This window comes from Tarenaya hassleriana, unplaced genomic scaffold, assembly GCF_000463585.1.
Source record: "Tarenaya hassleriana unplaced genomic scaffold, ASM46358v1 Cleome40, whole genome shotgun sequence".
In the NCBI taxonomy this organism is placed as follows: domain Eukaryota; kingdom Viridiplantae; phylum Streptophyta; class Magnoliopsida; order Brassicales; family Cleomaceae; genus Tarenaya; species Tarenaya hassleriana.
Genome location: NW_010966882.1, coordinates 58097 through 75589, shown reverse-complemented (window position 1 = coordinate 75589; position 17493 = coordinate 58097). Strand labels below are relative to the sequence as shown.

The following is a 17493-nucleotide window of genomic DNA, read 5'->3' as shown; positions in this document are numbered from 1 at the left end:
TTTTTTAAATAAAAAATAAAAAATTAAAATTAAAATAAAATAAAAATACAGAGATTTTTGGCTATTTCCCTTAATTTTATTATTATAAATTACCATGAGATTTTAACACTAATCCAAGGATTATCGTGAAACGTGGAGTGATCTCTGTATCCGCCCATATACCTACGCCTGATTTAATATCATAAACACGTTATATGTTTCCATATACATTGAATTGCTAAATCGAACATCACGAGATTCAGGCATACAACAACTATATTACTTAACTGAACAAATTCTATTACATGCATATGAACAGACCAACAGTGCCTCGGAAAAGAGGGAAAAGAAAGACCTTCCCTAGAGAAAAACTTGAAGAGCTCTCATGGCGGAACTAAGATGTTACACCGCCATAGCCGAAAGCTCCATAGCAGAGACAAAGACACCAGGACACTTAAACTCAACTGAACAGCAAGAGAGCACTCGAAAAGACATTCACAGAGAGATGAGAGCTCGAAAATACAACTGAACACGACACAGATGAGAGCTCCAAACTCAACTGGACCCTAGAGCCCAGAAAACTCGGTAACAGGACCTCCAGGAATGGCAAGCAGCCGTTGAAACAGATACCCATGTTTAGATGGGAACCTGCAAAAATTGTTTTAAAAAACAGCTGCTGCCTCCTGGAAAAAGAAACCGAGTTCCAGGTGACACTAGGGTTCCTGAGATTTTTATGGCTTCAGTAAAGTATATCGCACCTCCACAGTTGTTCTAGAAGAGCATCGATGGCGCTGCTGCTGATTTTGCTGCAATGTCGGATGCTTAATCCCAAAAGGGTGTGACCCAGTTTCTGTAGGGAGGCCAGGCTCTTGTCTGTAACAGCCGAGCAGCCACCGATGGAAAAGATCTGAAGATTCAGATGGTTGGGAGAAGATGCCAAGGCTTCGATACCGACATCTGAGACACGGGAATTCGACACATCGAGGTCATTGATTGAGTAGCAGTTCTTGGAAACTGCAATCAGGCTTGTGTCTGTGATATTTTTGCAGGTGTCAAGGTTCAGTGACTCAAGCGTGCAGCCATGTCGGGTGACAATGGTCAAGACTGCATTGTCAGTGATGTTGATGCAGCCGCTCAGATTAACCTTCAACAGACCGGCACTGTTGTACTGAAGCAGCCCGAGAAGGCCAACATCTGTAACTCCACTTAGCCCGCAGAGCTCAACCTCCTGAAGCTGATGACAGAACTTGCCCAAGAGAGTGAGGCTTGAGTCGCCAAACCCAGGACAGCAGTGGATTGAAAGTGAGCGCAAGGAGCTGCAATAGGTTGATGGCAGGGGTGATCCCGGGTTAATGTCTCTTATGCCTAGACAGTTAACCACCGAAAAAGCTTTCAACTTTAGGCCACAGTTCACAAGAAATCCGAAAAAACCAAACTGGTTGATCCTGTGGCACTCTTCAAGTTTCAAACTTTCTAATGACAGTGCGGATTTGGCTAGAGAGACGAGCCCTTTTCCAGAGACAAGCAAGCATTTGCTCAAATAAACTTGCTTCAGATCAGGGCAACCACTTCCCACGGCTTCAAGGGCTCCATCTGTCATGCCAAGGCATGACATAACCGAGAGAGACTTCAATTTTTTAAGCCCTTTTCCATTTCCCATGACCCAAAAACCTTTCTCACTGACACCTCGAAGACCGCTAAGCACGAGATCAGCAACTAATGTTCCATAGTGCCCAAGTACTGCAAGAGACAGATCGGTTATGTTCAGCATCTGAAGCTTAACTTTGTTCAAAGAACCAGCAGCTTGGGCCAAGAGGAATGCAACTCCTTGATCTCCAATCTGTGAGCAGTTCCTGATAGAGATAGACCTGAGATTGGTACAGCATCGAGCAATAGCCTTCAATCCCTCGTTTCCGAGGCCTGAACATGAGTCAATCGTCAAGTCAATCAAATTCGGGCAGTTGTCAGCTATTGCAGCCAAACCCTTGTCAGTTATCCCGGGACAGCGCGAAAGGTCAAGTTTTTCAAGCGCCGGACATGACTGTGCAATTTCATATAGACCAGAATCACCAACTGAAGGCAAGTTCCACAAGGAAAGAACCCTAAGAGACGGGCAACCACATGCAATTGCTCGAAGGCCAACATCCGTCACTTTGCTGGAAAAATCACTCCCATGGATCGAAAGCTTCCCCAGTCCACCATGACTAGCTGTTCCAACAGAAATGGCAGCGAGCTTTAAGTCTGTGGCTTTCTTCCCTTCCAAGCTTCTTGACAAATGCCCTTCATCATCTACTTTTTGAGATTTGTCTTCCGAACCACTCACTTCCTCCCCACGGATATTACTCAGAAGGCCAAGCCAACGCTTGGACACGCAAGCACAGGCACTCCTCTCTTGTCCAGAGGGCAAGCATCTGAAGATCTCGAAAAGGCACTCGTCTGGCAAGACATCTATTGAAACTTGATTCTGCTCGAATCCACTGAAAATAGCCGGGGCCGCGATCCTTGATCGCTTATGTGCTGGGTAATATACATCGATTTGGCTTCCCGGGGATAGATACAACGATCCTCCAGGGAAAAAGTCTTCATCACCTACAACAACAACGACAACAACAAAAAGTTTGATTATTTTCAATATGAATCTCAAATCCATTGAAGTTCCTCAACAGAGAGATTGCAGACACAAACTACAATTCACTCAGCAGTCAGCAGAGCCACAGAACCCAAGAGAACAAAGAATATGATCCAAATTACGAACAGAATCACCCAAAAGGACCAGAGGGATAGAGACCCTATAAATATAAACGTACTAACCACCATAGTTTCAGATTTGTAAACTCGAATCTACGAATCGTAATACATTAATCGAGGTGAGCAAATTTGCAATACCCTTTAACTGCGCAAACCCACCGCCTAAATAGATACAAGGACGGACGGAACATAAATCAACACTAGACGAAAATTCCATGATTCCACAGACTATGCGACGAGAATTGGAAGTAGCTGCAGAGTTTCTAAATCGGACGAACCGATCACTATGACAAAACTACCACAAAAGGAAACGCCAAAACTAAAGCCAAAAATGTAAAGGCTTTGGTAAACATACCACTGAATCTGAAGAGGCCGGACATGGGTAAAGCTCGAACCCCGTCGGAAAACCAAACCCTCCGAAGAGAGCAAAAATTCGAGCGAAAAGGACGAAGAAGGAGATGAAGACCACCAGGGCGAAATCGGCGTCGTATAGGCCTCGAAGACTCGGATTCATGAACGCGTGAAGAAACGCAGGGAATTTTCGAAACCCTATAAGATAGGGCAAAAAAGGACGATGACTTACACAGGAGGAGGAGGAGAAGAAGAAGAAGAAGAAATGATGATGATTCTTGAGGAGACAGGGGGGAAGGAAGGACTTTAATGGCGAGCGAATAATAAAGTAAACCTCAAGTTCAATGAACTTGCAGCGGAAAGTCGGAATTTCTCTCCCCAATAATAGATTATTAGAGACATATTTTAAATGAAAATATTATAATTGGAAAAACTAATAATATATTCTGAAAAAGTTGAATACAATGAATTTTCACGCAAAGAAGTTCTTCTTATGACGACAGTATATTTAATAATAAATAGAGTTTCCAATACACAATCAGATTAGTGTAAAACACTTTTCAATTGTGGACATTTGTTTGCATATAGTTGGATTCCATAATAATTTATAATTACTTTGCGTTAATCAATATATAACTAAAAATCATTTGTTAATTTCATTATTACCCAAAATTCATACAAAACCCAACATATTTCAACGCAACTCCAGCATTTTCAAACATAATGTCAATATATTCCGACACAACTCCAACTTATTTTGAACTAATCCCAATATATTCAAATTCAATACCAATACATTGCAACACAATTCCAACATATTCAAATGTGACACAAGTATATTTCGATGCAATCTCAACTTGTTCAAACCGGATAAATATATATATATATATATATATATATATATATTATTCCATTAATTGCTGACACTATAAACACAATATAATCATTACATATTAAATGCTATACTAATATATTTTAAGATATTAATGTCATACATAATACAAAGAATATCCAAACAAATAATCCTTTTTTTGTATATACATATACAATGACAAGTTTTAGTTCCAAATTTATTTAGTTTCTTCCACATAAATTCTGTTTTCCATTAATTTCGATTTTATAGTAATTCCTCCAAAATTATATAATTTATAATATTTTTCTCTTTTTTGTGTTATGCAATAATTAAGAGATGGATTTGTGGTCGTCGTTATCTCCGCATATTTTACACTTATCCGATTTTACGGAAAATCTTTTACCTACAGCCAAATATTAAAAATAAAGAAAAATGACTTATTAGTATACCAATTTATAAAAAAAAACTAATATATATATATATATATACACGAATTTTAAAATTTTAGTATATTAAAATAACTGACTCCTATATTAAACTCTTAAAGCTTTAAAAACAATAAAAAAAATTAAATTGTAAACTTTTAGATGACTTTTGGAGTTTCTAAAAATTTTAGATTTTAATATAAAAGTTAAGAAAGTTTACTCTCGAAGTTGTTAAAAAAGTTAGATTTTAATATAAAAATTAAGAAAGTTTTATTTAAAAAAAAAAAAAAATATGGTTATTTATTTATCTAGAATATGTTACAAGCTCATTTCTTTAAAATTTATATATTAATATACGATTTTTTTAAAAAAAAAACAACCTAAACCCAAAAACACAATTCAACAATAAACTTAAGCTCTCTCTCTCTCTTTCTTCTTTTCCTTTTTATTCCTCTTCTTTTCTTGTCTTTTTTTTTACCATGTAGTAACAATATTGCCTACACAGTAGGAGCAATAGTTACAAAAGGGTTTACAAGGGCTTTCTCTGTATAAGTTGAGCTCCCACTTCGAATGAACTCAACAGCTTTCACCCCTTAACCCCCTCATTTTCCCTAACTTATCTTACCCTTAAATCGACAACAGAGGGGGAAATTGGTATTCTGCTTTTGATTTTTTTTTTTAAAAAAAAACCTTCCCGGAGTTGGCTTTCCCCAGTTGTCGGCTCTTTGAACCGGACCGAGAATGAGAAACTTGGGTGACTACTGTTGTACCGAACTTCCTGGGCTTTCTCCGGAGGTTTCCATCGTCAGCCGCTTCAGCCGCTTCAGCCGGTGCATCAGCTGTGTGAATGAAGGCCGCAAATGTGGCTCCCTGCACAAAAGACCACACCTTTTGATGAGCTGAGCTGGAAAGTAGATTGTACTGGAACAAGTATCAGGGGTATTATAGTCATTTTCTAAATATCCAAATACATACGAGATAACCGTCAACAAATAATAGAACCCGAACCTGAACCCGTCTTCTGGGTTTCTGGTCTCCCAAACCCGACGATTGTCTCACTGCTTCCTGAGTAGTCAAAATTGGGTACCCGTGAGACAAGATATCCGAAAACTCATGGTCTCGGATAAAAATGTCCACCCCTACTCAGTAGCGAACGAGATTGAGCACGAGTTGGACGAGACGAGGAAATCTGACAGCAGGTTTGGGTTCGGGTTTTGTCGTCCCGTGATGAGTTACTCGCATATACCCTCCGACATGCATACCCCTGGTATTTAGGGTAATTACAAAATATCCATTCTATTTTGTGAAAAATTATCATCATACCCCTTACTGTGAATTCGGGTCAACAAATGTTTGCAGGTTTTCGCAGAACTCGAGTCTCAGAAAGCCAAGGCTGATATACTTTGGCCATGAAACCCGTGGACACAGGCCTAGACCGGGAACTCCAAAAACTTCGGGTACATGACCCGTGTCCACCCCTACTATCCTAGAAGGATTTGAGCATACAAGTAGAAAATGGACTTACGTTTGCCAACATTCACGTATGATCTGTGCAGTGGTTGGATCAATGTGTTCTGGGATTTCAGGACGCCGATTTTGAAACCCGACAGCCCCAACGACCTGCATCGGGTTCAGACCTTTCCACGGGATATGTCTAGTAGCTAGCTCCCACAATATAACACCAAAACTGTACACATCGCATCTGCTCAAAAACACCAGTTGATTATCAAACAGAGAATACACAAGATTTAACAAATTCCAGATGACGAGTCTCGAATTTGCTCACTTCTCGCTTGCGGGTTCGTTTCTCAATACTTCTGGAGCCATCCACTCAGGCTGCAATGGCCAAAAAGCAAATTTCTTTAACCTTAAAGATATCACATAATCACAGTCAACTTAGAACACTGCTGTTCTAAATAAAACTAACCGTTCCTGCGGTTGACTTTGAAGACAAGAAAGTGTGGTGCTTCATGCGTGACAATCCAAAATCGCAAACCTTCACAACCCAATTTTTATCAACAAGAAGGTTTGGAGATTTCAAATCTCTATGTACAATGATCGGATGGCTTGTGTGCAAGTAATTCAACCCCTTTGCCTGCAAATCGATAGACAAAACCGTAACAAAATTTGGGTCTTAAGAGTTTGATTTGGGCAAAAAGAAAAAGCAGTTTAACCAACTCATGCGTTACATATCTTACATACCACATCAAGAGCCATACGCATACGCCTCTTCTCAGCAAGGTGAGTATTAGGGCGATGGAGTAATCTGTACAAACTTCCCCTGCATTGCATTACATATTCTTCTCTCATTTTGTTTCGAGAAATTAAATTATCAATGAGAGATGATACAATGATTTGAACAAAAAGGCCACTTAATAGAAGAGACAAACTGAACTAATTGCCCCTTCTCGAGCTGTAAAAGAGGAATATGAGGAGCAACCTGGGTAGAAACTCTGTCAGAATAGAGAAATGTGGCAAACGGGTAACTGCTCCCATGAAAAGAACAATATTTGGATGCCGTAATCTCAACATTATTTCAACCTATGCATAACACAAAAAAGAAAACAATATCTTTCCCAGTGAGTAGAAAGAACAACGGGCCCTGGACACAAAATAAAAGATGCCTATGATTAAGGGAACTGTTGTTACCTCAGATTTAAATTGTGTCAATGCATCACCAGAGAAATCTTGGTCCAGAAACTTCTTAACAGCAACTTCCTGCAAAGACCGACCAAAATCAGCGAAACAATTCCCTTAGTGACTAGCAAATCCTCTTTCATCTGGAGGACATGTGAGTAAGATTTTAGAAACCTAATACGTAGAATGTCACACCAGAACATAACTTACAGTTCCATTCCACTCTGCATGGTAAACCTCTCCGTATGAGCCTGCAACATTCCAGAGTGATAACAAAAATGGGAGGGTCAGATTTCTTCATTCAATATAATAGCATCGAACTGAAGATCTTGAATATCCAGATCTCATTCACGAGTCACGATGCAAGGGAAAACCGGAATAACAAGTTTGAACAAAACTTCATCCAGAATTTTTCTCTAAGATACCCCTTGAGTTCACAATATAGCCCATATACTTCTAGAACAGCTAATATTTAATGCAATCCAAATCTTACCAATACCAATGCGTTCGCCAATTCTTAGATCTTCCCACAGAATTTCCCATTTTGCAGCATCACCGAGCAATGGATTAATTCCTTGATCATGACTGTTGCATAGACTAGTCTCTCCAGCAGCAGACTTGGTCTCCATTGTTTCAATGGCAGTTACTTCACCAAAATTATTGACATCAAAGTTTCTCTTTGTTGAGCAATGAACCTCCACTGCTTGGTAGGACTCAGCTGCTGTAAGTGAGAGGTCCATCAATATGTTTTCCAACTCTAAAGGCATCAACAGGTACCAGACAGTCCAATATTCTTCTAAACATCAACTTATTGACTATTTGATCCATATTTCATATTTGTCTATCCCTCACCTGAGGTACATAGATCTGAATTTTGGCCTGTTTCAGATTCTCTCAGTTGTTCAATTGCCAGCTCCTCTATCTATTCAGCACAGATGGAAATGATGAAATATTCAAATCCAGAAGAACATAACCTAGAAGATGCAGATCCTGAACATACCTTTTCCAGGTTGCAGTGAACATCAGAAACCATACAACTACTACTTTCTTGATGCTGTTTCTGTTCCCTCAGATTTTTTGGATTGATATCCATAAGCAAATGTGGAGGAGGCGATGCACCACTCTCTAGCAAGACAGCGTGCAATTTCTGTGCAAATTCAGGGTTCTTTGCAGCACTTATGACATACTTTGAGATATTCTTAACTTTAACTTTCTGTGCTGATGTTGGTTTCCCGGAAACTACAGGCATATTTTCACCAGATCTCTGTTGTGTTTGCATTAGCTTTCCAAAGTCATGCTCAAACCTCTCAGTTTGATGTTTCTCAACAGCATATTTGTCATTGTTATCTTTATGATAACCAGAGTGAAAATCTGTGCCTGCATCACAACCAGGATATTTTGTTTCGGGAACCGAAATTACTGCAGTCCCAGTTTCGTTGTCAAGAACCGAACGTGAAGTTTCCAATGTGTTCAGAGAATCAGAAAATACTCTTGAATCAGGGCAAGAAATTGGACGATAACTGCTGGGAACCTCGGTAGGAATTAAAGCACCTGGAGCACCCATCAAATCGATAATGTATTCACTGCATTGGAAGAATGAATTAGATCACTGCAAAAATTAACTATCATCAAAGAAGATCAGACTCAACCCAAAATATTAAGAAGCAGCCAATTGCCATTTATCAAAGAATACCTTCCATTGCCTAGCTTAATCAAGTTCACAGCCCCGTCATCAATTCCAGTATAGTAGCTGCCCTTTACCAGCATGCAGGGGAGGTTAATCCCATCAGCAAGCACCTATTAACAAATAAAAAGGATGGTGTACTTAGTATCAATCTGGCATCATCTAATGGTGAAAGAAAGAACGATTAAAAAAAAATAGAATTGAAGAACACAAAAGAATCAAGGGTTCTGGTGCCAGTAGAGAAGCGATAAAATATAACCACTCCCAAGAAGGTAAAAATCTGAAACATGTGAAAGACTTAAAAACAACCTTGAAAAGCAAAGCCCTGTGACGTGCAAGACCAACATCAAGGCTCCCAAGCGGAAGAATAATACTGTTCAAAGAATTCCTCAGTTCATAACTTGTGAGTGTCCACCTTCTCACCATTTCATCAGCATTCTCAACTGGACCACCCATTTTCTCTACAACCATACTTGCGATGTTTTGGATCAAATCACTTGAAACCAGGCCACGCGCAAAATCTAGGCATTCCAAAGATACGGCATATGCCCTTCTCTCAAGCTCTCGTAATTCAGGGTCAACCAATCGGTTTACCAAAATGACCTCATAATCAACATGTTCTGAAATTGATTTCGCTTGAAGATCCACCAATAGTGGCATCCTCCCTAATGAAAGGGAATTCGAGGTAATCCCGTAGACATCGTAAAATCCATCCTTGACTTTCTCGTCGTAATTGATAGCCTTATGTCCCTGAAAGTAAGAACAACCCCTGCAATCAGCTGAAGAGCTCCATCATCGTATCAAGGAAGAAAATGATCTGCATGGTAACAGATACATAATTGAACAAACGTAGACACCTGAAATCGAAACTTTTGCGAAATCCCCTCAATCAGGAATACTCCCAGTAACTCCAATTCAGTAGCTGATTGAACCAAAATAGTAGTTCAAGCAGTAGCCGTGATTTATATAGCAAGATCCTAATTTCTCCGAACCACGGAATCACAGAATCAAACCCCTAAACCCTAGTACAAAGAAATGAAACTCAAAAACAAAAAATCTAAGCATAAGAAAATACACGCTGTACCCAGTAGCGAAGCGAGAGAAAATCAACGACGGAATCCGAGTCGGCGAGCGGAGCCGGAACCCCGAGACTAATCCGCTTAGCAGCATCGATCTCAGCCGTGTCCGCATTTTCCCGCGAATCAGGATTAGACACACTAATCGCCATAGCTAACTGGACCTGGAACTCCTCCTCCATCATATTGAAATCCACACCGTTCACGGCCGTCCGATCACGAGTCACCGGTGGTTCCGCTTCCGTCAGTCGCTGCATTGCTGCCGAACCAGAGGAAGAAACCGACGAAGTGGACGCGGGGATAGGACTAGGGGTTGGAATCGGACTCGGAGCGATCACCGGCCGACTTGGCTCGTCCAACCTGTGATGGTCGCCAATTGCGCTGCCCATGTGCAGCTTCCGGAGAAGATGCTTCATCTTCGGCATGGATCACCCACGACGAATCAATTTCTCTCTCTGAAAGTGTAGCCTCCTTTCTGTGAATTTTTTCCTCCTTTTTAAAAAAAAAAATTAAAATTAATCATAAATAAATAAATTTAAAAAAAAAAAAAGAATTGCACTGCCATTACTGGAATCTGTCCTGCGCCCACTATTTTATTTTTAAATCAGATTCACTTAACCTGCTAGCTCTTCTTCGTCTCGCTGCCTCCACTCCATACTTTAAATCTTAATACGAAATGCATCTGATTATCTAATTATGATTATTTAAAAATTGAAAAATTCCATATAAATACGCTTAATTTGTTATAAAAAAATAGAGAAAATCGCAAAAATAAAAAAATCATATACTCAACGAAAAAATTATCTACTTTTTTATTTATCAATTAAATCCGATATTTGATGTGATTAATCTATCAAATTTTAAATTTTTAAAAAATTCTCCGAAAACCTAGTAATATCTACCCTTTCAAACAAAAATGATGATGTGGTAAAAAAATAGTTTGCACACGTCATCACAAGATTCACAACCACCAGATCATCAATCCTTACCATTTTTTATTGAATTAATTAGTTATAGAAATATGGAGAATTTTATAAATTGATATATTCTTATTTATACGGAAATTTCCCTTACTAAACAGAAATTATCCCCTCCCTGAGAGCAAAAACATTCAGGCGGGCCAAAAAAAATTATGAATCAATAAATCTTACTTCATCATATCCTCGTCCCGGAAAAACGGCTAACGTCGTAAACTCTTTTTTTTGGTAAAAGGGTAAATAAAAAATATAAGGACGTAATCGGGTTTTCTAACGTCGTAAACTTTGGATCGTATTAGTGTAGGTACAAGGGCATATTAGTCTTTGTCTAATTTCAGCATTAGGGTTTCATATGTGTATAAATACAGATGTTAATTGAATAAAACAGGGGAGAAAGTTTTCCAAGTTGATGCCGTGACATGGTATCAGAGCAGACCCAGGTTTAGGGTTTTTGTTCTTGGTTTTTTCTTTGTTTTTTGTTGCTTGCTCGGTGTTCAGCATGTCTGGCGAATCTGCAGCCTCCGTAACGAGTCCCCGGAACAGCCCCAGTCGACTCCGGTTCTCGTGCAACGTCGCACGATTTCTCCGTATGACATTACTGCCAACGATAATCCCGGCAATCTGATCTCTCACACGCTGTTGAAGGAGCACAACTACAGTGATTGGTCTCGTGATGTTCGGACAGCTTTACGTTCGAGGAAAAAGTTTGGTTTTGTGGATGGTTCAATTCCCCGACCATCTTTGGAATCTGAGGATTTGGATGATTGGTGGACTATAAACTCTCTGATTGTCTCTTGGATCCGGAATACGATCGATTCTTCTCTTCGACCGAACATACCAAGTACAGAAGTTGCTGCAGACTTATGGAATGAGTTGGCGACTCAATTCTCGGCGTCAAACGGAGCTCGAATGCAGTTTCTCAAATCTGAACTCTCCAGTTGTCGCCAACATGGTATGTCAGTTGCTACTTATTTCGGTAAACTGAGAAAACTTTGGGACGAAATTACCTTGTACGAGAAGATTCCGATGTGCACTTGTGGTGGGTGTTCATGTCGGCTTTCTGAGACATTGTTTAAACAGCGGGAAGAAGATAAAATTCATCAGTTTCTACTTGGACTTGATGATTCTATTTTTGGTACCGTCTGTTCGAGTTTGTTATCACAAACACCGCTTCCGTCTCTCGCGAGTGTTTATTCCACGGTGCAACAAGAGGAATCAAAACGTGCTGCTGTCCGAGCTAAGGACGACCGATCAGATATTATGGCATTGTCGGTTCAGTCTGATGTCAGGTCTCGTCCTCGTTCTGACTCAAAAGGACAAATCACTGACTTGCACTCATTGTGGTCGTAGTGGCCATGCTGTGGAAACATGTTTTGAGATTCATGGATTTCCAGATTGGTGGTCCGAGCGTTCTACCAAAGCTGGAAAGGGCGCACGGGGTCGTGGAGGTCGTAACACCAGTCGGGGACGCGGTCATAGTGTTCGTGCCAATGCGGCACAACCTTCTGCGCCTGTGTCTCAGTCCAAGTCGAATCCTCCTCCGACTGATCCGAACAGTATCAGCCTCTCTGGCATTACTCCGGACCAATGGAAGACATTGGTAGAGCTCTTGAATGCGTCGCGTGTTGGTGCAACCGAAACTACCTCAGGTACGCACTCTTCAGCCACATGGATTCTCGATTTCGGATATTACTTCTATGCCTACATGTGATGTTGGACTCCCGGATGGCAACCATGTTGTGTCGGTCCAAAAAGGGACTGTATGGTTAACGGATCAGTTTTCGATACATGACGTTTTTTTTGTTCCTGGATTGACTTGCAATTTGATATCTGTGGCACAATTGCTTACCGACTCAGATTATGTTGTTCAGTTTACTCATCAGCTCTGTGTCATTCAGGAGCGGCATTCGAGGATGCCGATTGGAGTGGGTGAGCAGTGTAATGGACTCTATGTTCTTCGAGGATTGATGAAGACTGCGGCGTTTCACATCAAAAATACGACAGCATTTGAGTTGTGGCACCGTCGTTTGGGTCATCCATCTTCTCGTGTTACTTCGTTAGTTTCTGGTTTTGATGTTTCCAGTATTGATTGTTCTTCTAATAAGGCTTGTGAAGTATGTCTCCGAGCCAAACAAACTCGTGATTCGTTTCCTTTGAGCAGTAATAAAACATATCAGATTTTTCAACATGTTCATTGTGATATTTGGGGTCCGTACAGCACTCCATCACATTCCGGTGCCAGATATTTTCTGACCGTGGTCGATGATTTTTCGCGATCCGTTTGGCTATATCTGTTGAAGGCCAAATCTGAGGCATCTCACTATCTTTGTTCGTTTATTGCCATGGTTGAAAGGCAATTTCACGTACAAGTACGCTGTGTACGTAGTGATAACGGTTCTGAGTTCTTGGGTTTGTCCTCTTACTTCCAACAACTCGGTATTATTCATGAGACTTCCTGTGTAGGAACTCCGCAGCAGAATGGTCGTGTGGAACGCAAACATCGTCACATTCTTAATGTGGCACGAGCGCTTCGTTTTCAGTCTTCTCTCCCAATCGAGTTTTGGGGGGATTGTATCCTTACAGCAGCATATTTAATTAATCGCACTCCTTCTACTTCTCTTCATGGCAAGACGCCTTACGAGATGCTTCATGGACGTCCATGCGATTTATCTCATCTTCGTGTGGTCGGTTGCCTATGTTATGCTCATGCACAAAGTCATCGTGGAGACAAGTTTGCGAGTCGAAGTACGAAATGTATTTTTGTTGGATATCCTTATGGTAAGAAAGGTTGGCGTTTATTTGATGTGGATCGTGGCTTGTTCTTTGTCTCTCGTGATGTGGTGTTTTGTGAGGATCAATTCCCGTACTCGTCTTCGCCGGGCATTTCCTCTGCTTCTCCTTTCGGTTCTGTAGCGGTGGACGTGTCCTTGGATGATTCTCCAGCTATCTCATCTCACCACTCTCCTCAGGATGTTGCTTTGTCTAGTAGACGAGTCTCTTGTGATCCTCGTTCTTCTGTCTCGTGTTCTGTCGAGCATGCAGACAGGGGGGGGGTTCGGGTTCCATGGCAAACCCCGATTCGCCGATTATCTCTCTTCGTCGTGGCACTCGTACTAGGCATCAACCTGCTCGTCTTCGCGATTTTGTGTTGAACACTGTCCACGTTGTCGATCCGTCTTCCACTTCGACGTGTCGTACGTCCGCATCTGGCACTTTGTATCCCATGTCCCATTATTTGGCTTCCACTCGTCTATCTTCGGCATATCGCGTGTTTCTTGCTGCTGTTACTCTGGGTGCGGAACCTACTTCGTTTATAACGGCCGTGAAAGATATTCGTTGGAGACATGCCATGAAACAGGAACTTGATGCTCTTCATCGAAATGGTACATGGACTCTGGAATCTTTACCTCCCGGCAAGAAGGCTATCGGCTGTAAGTGGATTTATAAGATTAAGTATCGCTCTGATGGTTCGGTTGAACGTTATAAAGCGCGTTTGGTTATCTTGGGGAACAAGCAGGTTGAAGGTGTTGATTACTCGGAAACCTTCGCTCCGGTAGCTAAGATGACTACCGTCCGTACTTTCCTTGCGGTCGCTGCGGCTCGTCATTGGGAGGTTCACCAAATGGACGTACATAATGCATTTTTGCATGGTGATCTTTCGGAGGAAGTTTATATGAAGCCTCCTCCAGGACTTAGTTCCACGGATGGCAGGGTTTGTCGCCTTCGCAAGTCCTTGTATGGACTTAAACAGGCTCCGCGTTGTTGGTTTCATAAACTTGAACGTGCATTATACAATTTTGGCTTTAAGCGATCGTATGCCGACTACTCTCTTTTCTCATATTTGAAGGGTTCCGTTCGGCTCAATGTCCTGGTATATGTCGATGATTTGATCGTGACTGGTACGTCGTTGGATCTTATTCAACGCTTCAAGGACTATATGGCTGCGTGTTTTCACATGAAGGATTTGGGATCTTTGAGATACTTGCTTGGCATTGAGGTGGCTCGGAATTCTTCGGGTATTTACCTTTGTCAACGAAAGTACACCCTTGACATTATATCCGATATTGGACTGCTCGGCGCTAAGCCTGCGGCATTCCCACTTGACCAGAATCATAAGCTTGCTTCTGATGACAGCCCTCTTCTCGATGATGCCGAACCCTACCGTCGGCTGATTGGTCGTCTCATCTATCTCGTGAACACACGTCCGGATCTTGGCTACTGCATTCAATTTTTATCTCAATTCATGCAAACTCCTCGTCGGGCTCACTGGGATGCAGCTCTTCGCGTGGTTCGCTATTTGAAGAAGAGTCCGGGTCAAGGGATTTTGCTCCGATCCTCAACTCCTCTTCAACTGACGGCATGGTGTGACTCGGATTATGGTGCAGATCCGGTGAAACGTCGCTCTCTCACAGGTTGGTTCATACAACTTGGTGGTTCCCCGATTTCTTGGAAAACCAAGAAACAAGCTACGTTGGCTTGTTCTTCAGCTGAGGTCGAATATCGTGCCATGGCTTCTACATCCCGGGAACTTGTTTGGTTACGCCAGCTTCTTCTCGACCTCGGCGTTTCACATAAGCGTCCCATGCAATTAAATTGTGATAGCCAGGCTGCAATACACATATCTTCTAATCCTGTCTTCCACGAGCGAACCAAGCATATCGAAATTGATTGTCATTACGTTCGAGATCAGCTTGAGGCCGGTGTTTTGATCACTCGTCATGTCAATACTCGTCTTCAACTTGCGGATATTTTTACCAAGGCTCTTGGTAAACGAGAGTTTGATTATTTCATTTCCAAGTTGGGTGCGTATGATATACACTCTCCAACTTGAGGGGGGTATTAGTGTAGGTACAAGGGCATATTAGTCTTTGTCTAATTTCAGCATTAGGGTTTCATATGTGTATAAATACAAATGTTAATTGAATAAAACAGGGGAGAAAGTTTTCCAAGTTGATGCCGTGACAGATCGCGTGTGTGAATACATATACACGTAATAAGTCAACTTCAAAAATTAGTATGTTTTATTTATATATTTAGTTTGTATTTGACATATTTGCCAAAAATTTGCCACTTTCGTATTCATCGGTTAAGTATAAATGTATATATGGTTTTGAAAATGATCCTTTAATCATTTTTATTTTTACATTTCAACAGACTCATTTTTATTTTATTATATATATATATATATATATATATATATATATATATATATATTAATCCTAAGGATAGCTTTGATGAATTACTTACTAATTTTTTAAAGATAAAATAATATTTCTGTATTGATGATGATTTAAGTAATGATATAAAGAGGAATATATACATAAGTTCAATAGCTATAGTTTAGGAAAAAAAATAATCTTGTTATAACTAATGAGTAAATTTTGCCTCTGTATATATGCCCCGCGAGATGGGTACGAGTGAGAGCCCAATCTTGGAACGAAGAGAGTCGAACTTGAGGCGTGGGAGCGGCTTTGTGAGACTGTCCGCTAGCTGATCACCAGATTGGTGGGTTTTTCTGGGATCTCAAGAGCGAATCTATCATGCATGATCTTGGGTTTGCGCAGCGGATGAAAAACAAAAATTTGATGAAACCCTAAAACCTATCATGCATGATCTTGTAGAAACGTTAGAACGCTTACCTCAATCGATCTGGGGCCTGTATCAATCGAAGAACGCGTCTGATCACTGTAGGCAGGAAGAATACCTTGCCCTCTACACACGGCGGAAAGGATTCCAATGGTTGGAACATGTCTGCTAGGACTGAAGAACGCTTTCTTCTTTACGCAAGGGTTTCAGAGATCTTTCTCTTAGCTTTCTCACTCTCCAAACCTCTCTATAGGGTCTGAAAATCGTGCCAAAAGAGTTGGGTGGCATTTCCATAAGTTTTTTCCCTTTAAAACCTTAATTAGAGCGAGTTTAGTAAATCCCGACGTCTGGACCGATCGGTCTGGAGCTTTTTAACGTCTGGACCGATCGGTCTATGTCTGGACCGATCGGTCTGGAACAATTTCCAGACCTCACACGTTACCTTTGGACCGACCGGTCTATGTCTAGACCGATCGGTCTGGCCTCCGCTCCACCGAGATTTTCTCGTCTCTTTTCGCGCATTCGTCCTTTCCTGTGTGTGTGACCTTGTAGGCTCATCCGATATAGCAATATAACACGAAATCTCTTATTTCGGTTACACAAGTCATAGGCTGTCTCTAGCAAGACACTATGACTACCTATCTCGAATAGAGTTTGTTCGTGATCCTACGAACGCCAGTGATGATTCCGTTTGATGATCCTTTTGTATCACGATATCATATGTCGAATATAAGGCATGGACAAGCCACCTTATCTGATTCGACTGCTTTCTCGTTCACTGAGTTCGACTGTCTGAAATAGACGACGTTCGTCTATAGTGCAGCCACACATTTCTACAGTCTCGCTCACACGAAGGGCTCAGCGATATCTCTCTCTTTTACGAGAGGTACAAATCTCGTCTTGACTATCTACAATCCAGTACATGACTCGTTTCATACCTGATACACGCCTTTATAGTCCTCCTGTTACGCAGGACGTTTGACGTGTTCAAAGCACGCAGCTCCTCATGTTGGATTCCGTAGATATCTCAGGTCTTAGGATCCAATCATGGAACCATCATATGAGATTCAAGTCATGACGCTAGTCCATGTGACAATCTCATGCGGGTCAATCCAGTATTCCGTTCTCCAACGAATACCTATGACTGTGATTGTATCCAAATACCTATGATCATCTT

General features: G+C 41.2%; 2 protein-coding genes across 5 annotated transcripts; both read right to left on the bottom strand.

Moving 5' to 3' along the window:
• Positions 1-237: 237 nt before the first annotated feature.
• On the bottom strand, positions 238-3397 carry LOC104824612 (EIN3-binding F-box protein 2-like). The gene is made up of 2 exons (XM_010556710.2): positions 3083-3397; positions 238-2568 (listed from the first exon to the last, which is right to left on the bottom strand). Exons 1-2 carry the CDS (start codon positions 3105-3107, stop codon positions 719-721), a joined length of 1875 nt encoding a protein of 624 aa, XP_010555012.1. The 5' UTR covers positions 3108-3397; the 3' UTR covers positions 238-718.
• Positions 3398-4762: 1365 nt separating this feature from the next.
• On the bottom strand, positions 4763-10246 carry LOC104824610 (serine/threonine-protein kinase EDR1-like). Of its 4 annotated transcripts, XM_010556708.2 has the most exons (15): positions 9762-10246; positions 8987-9427; positions 8687-8790; positions 7994-8576; positions 7846-7915; positions 7487-7714; positions 7204-7244; positions 7006-7074; positions 6797-6897; positions 6559-6637; positions 6284-6451; positions 6143-6192; positions 5882-6058; positions 5365-5421; positions 5140-5226 (listed from the first exon to the last, which is right to left on the bottom strand). In XM_010556708.2, exons 1-14 carry the CDS (start codon positions 10176-10178, stop codon positions 5412-5414), a joined length of 2538 nt encoding a protein of 845 aa, XP_010555010.1. In that variant the 5' UTR covers positions 10179-10246; the 3' UTR covers positions 5140-5226; positions 5365-5411. The 4 variants fall into 4 exon arrangements, with proteins under 4 accessions (XP_010555009.1, XP_010555008.1, XP_010555011.1 ...); XM_010556707.1 differs by lacking the exon at positions 5365-5421 and having other exon boundaries at positions 4763-5226; positions 7487-7711; XM_010556706.1 differs by lacking the exon at positions 5365-5421 and having other exon boundaries at positions 4763-5226; positions 9762-10245.
• Positions 10247-17493: the final 7247 nt, after the last annotated feature.

Bases quoted from the DNA above. Each gene is read 5' to 3' on its own strand.
- LOC104824612 (XM_010556710.2), bottom strand. From the start codon at position 3,107: ATGTCCGGCCTCTTCAGATTCAGTG. The intron at 2,569-3,082 runs GTATGTTTACCA...TTGTTGTTGTAG, and splicing joins CGGCCTCTTCAGATTCAGTG to GTGATGAAGACTTTTTCCCT.
- LOC104824610 (XM_010556706.1), bottom strand. From the start codon at position 10,178: ATGCCGAAGATGAAGCATCTTCTCCGGAAGCTGCACATGGGCAGCGCA. The intron at 9,428-9,761 runs GTACAGCGTGTA...TCTTACTTTCAG, and splicing joins TTCTCTCGCTTCGCTACTGG to GGACATAAGGCTATCAATTA. The intron at 6,452-6,558 runs GTATGTAAGATA...ATCGATTTGCAG, and splicing joins TGCGTATGGCTCTTGATGTG to GCAAAGGGGTTGAATTACTT.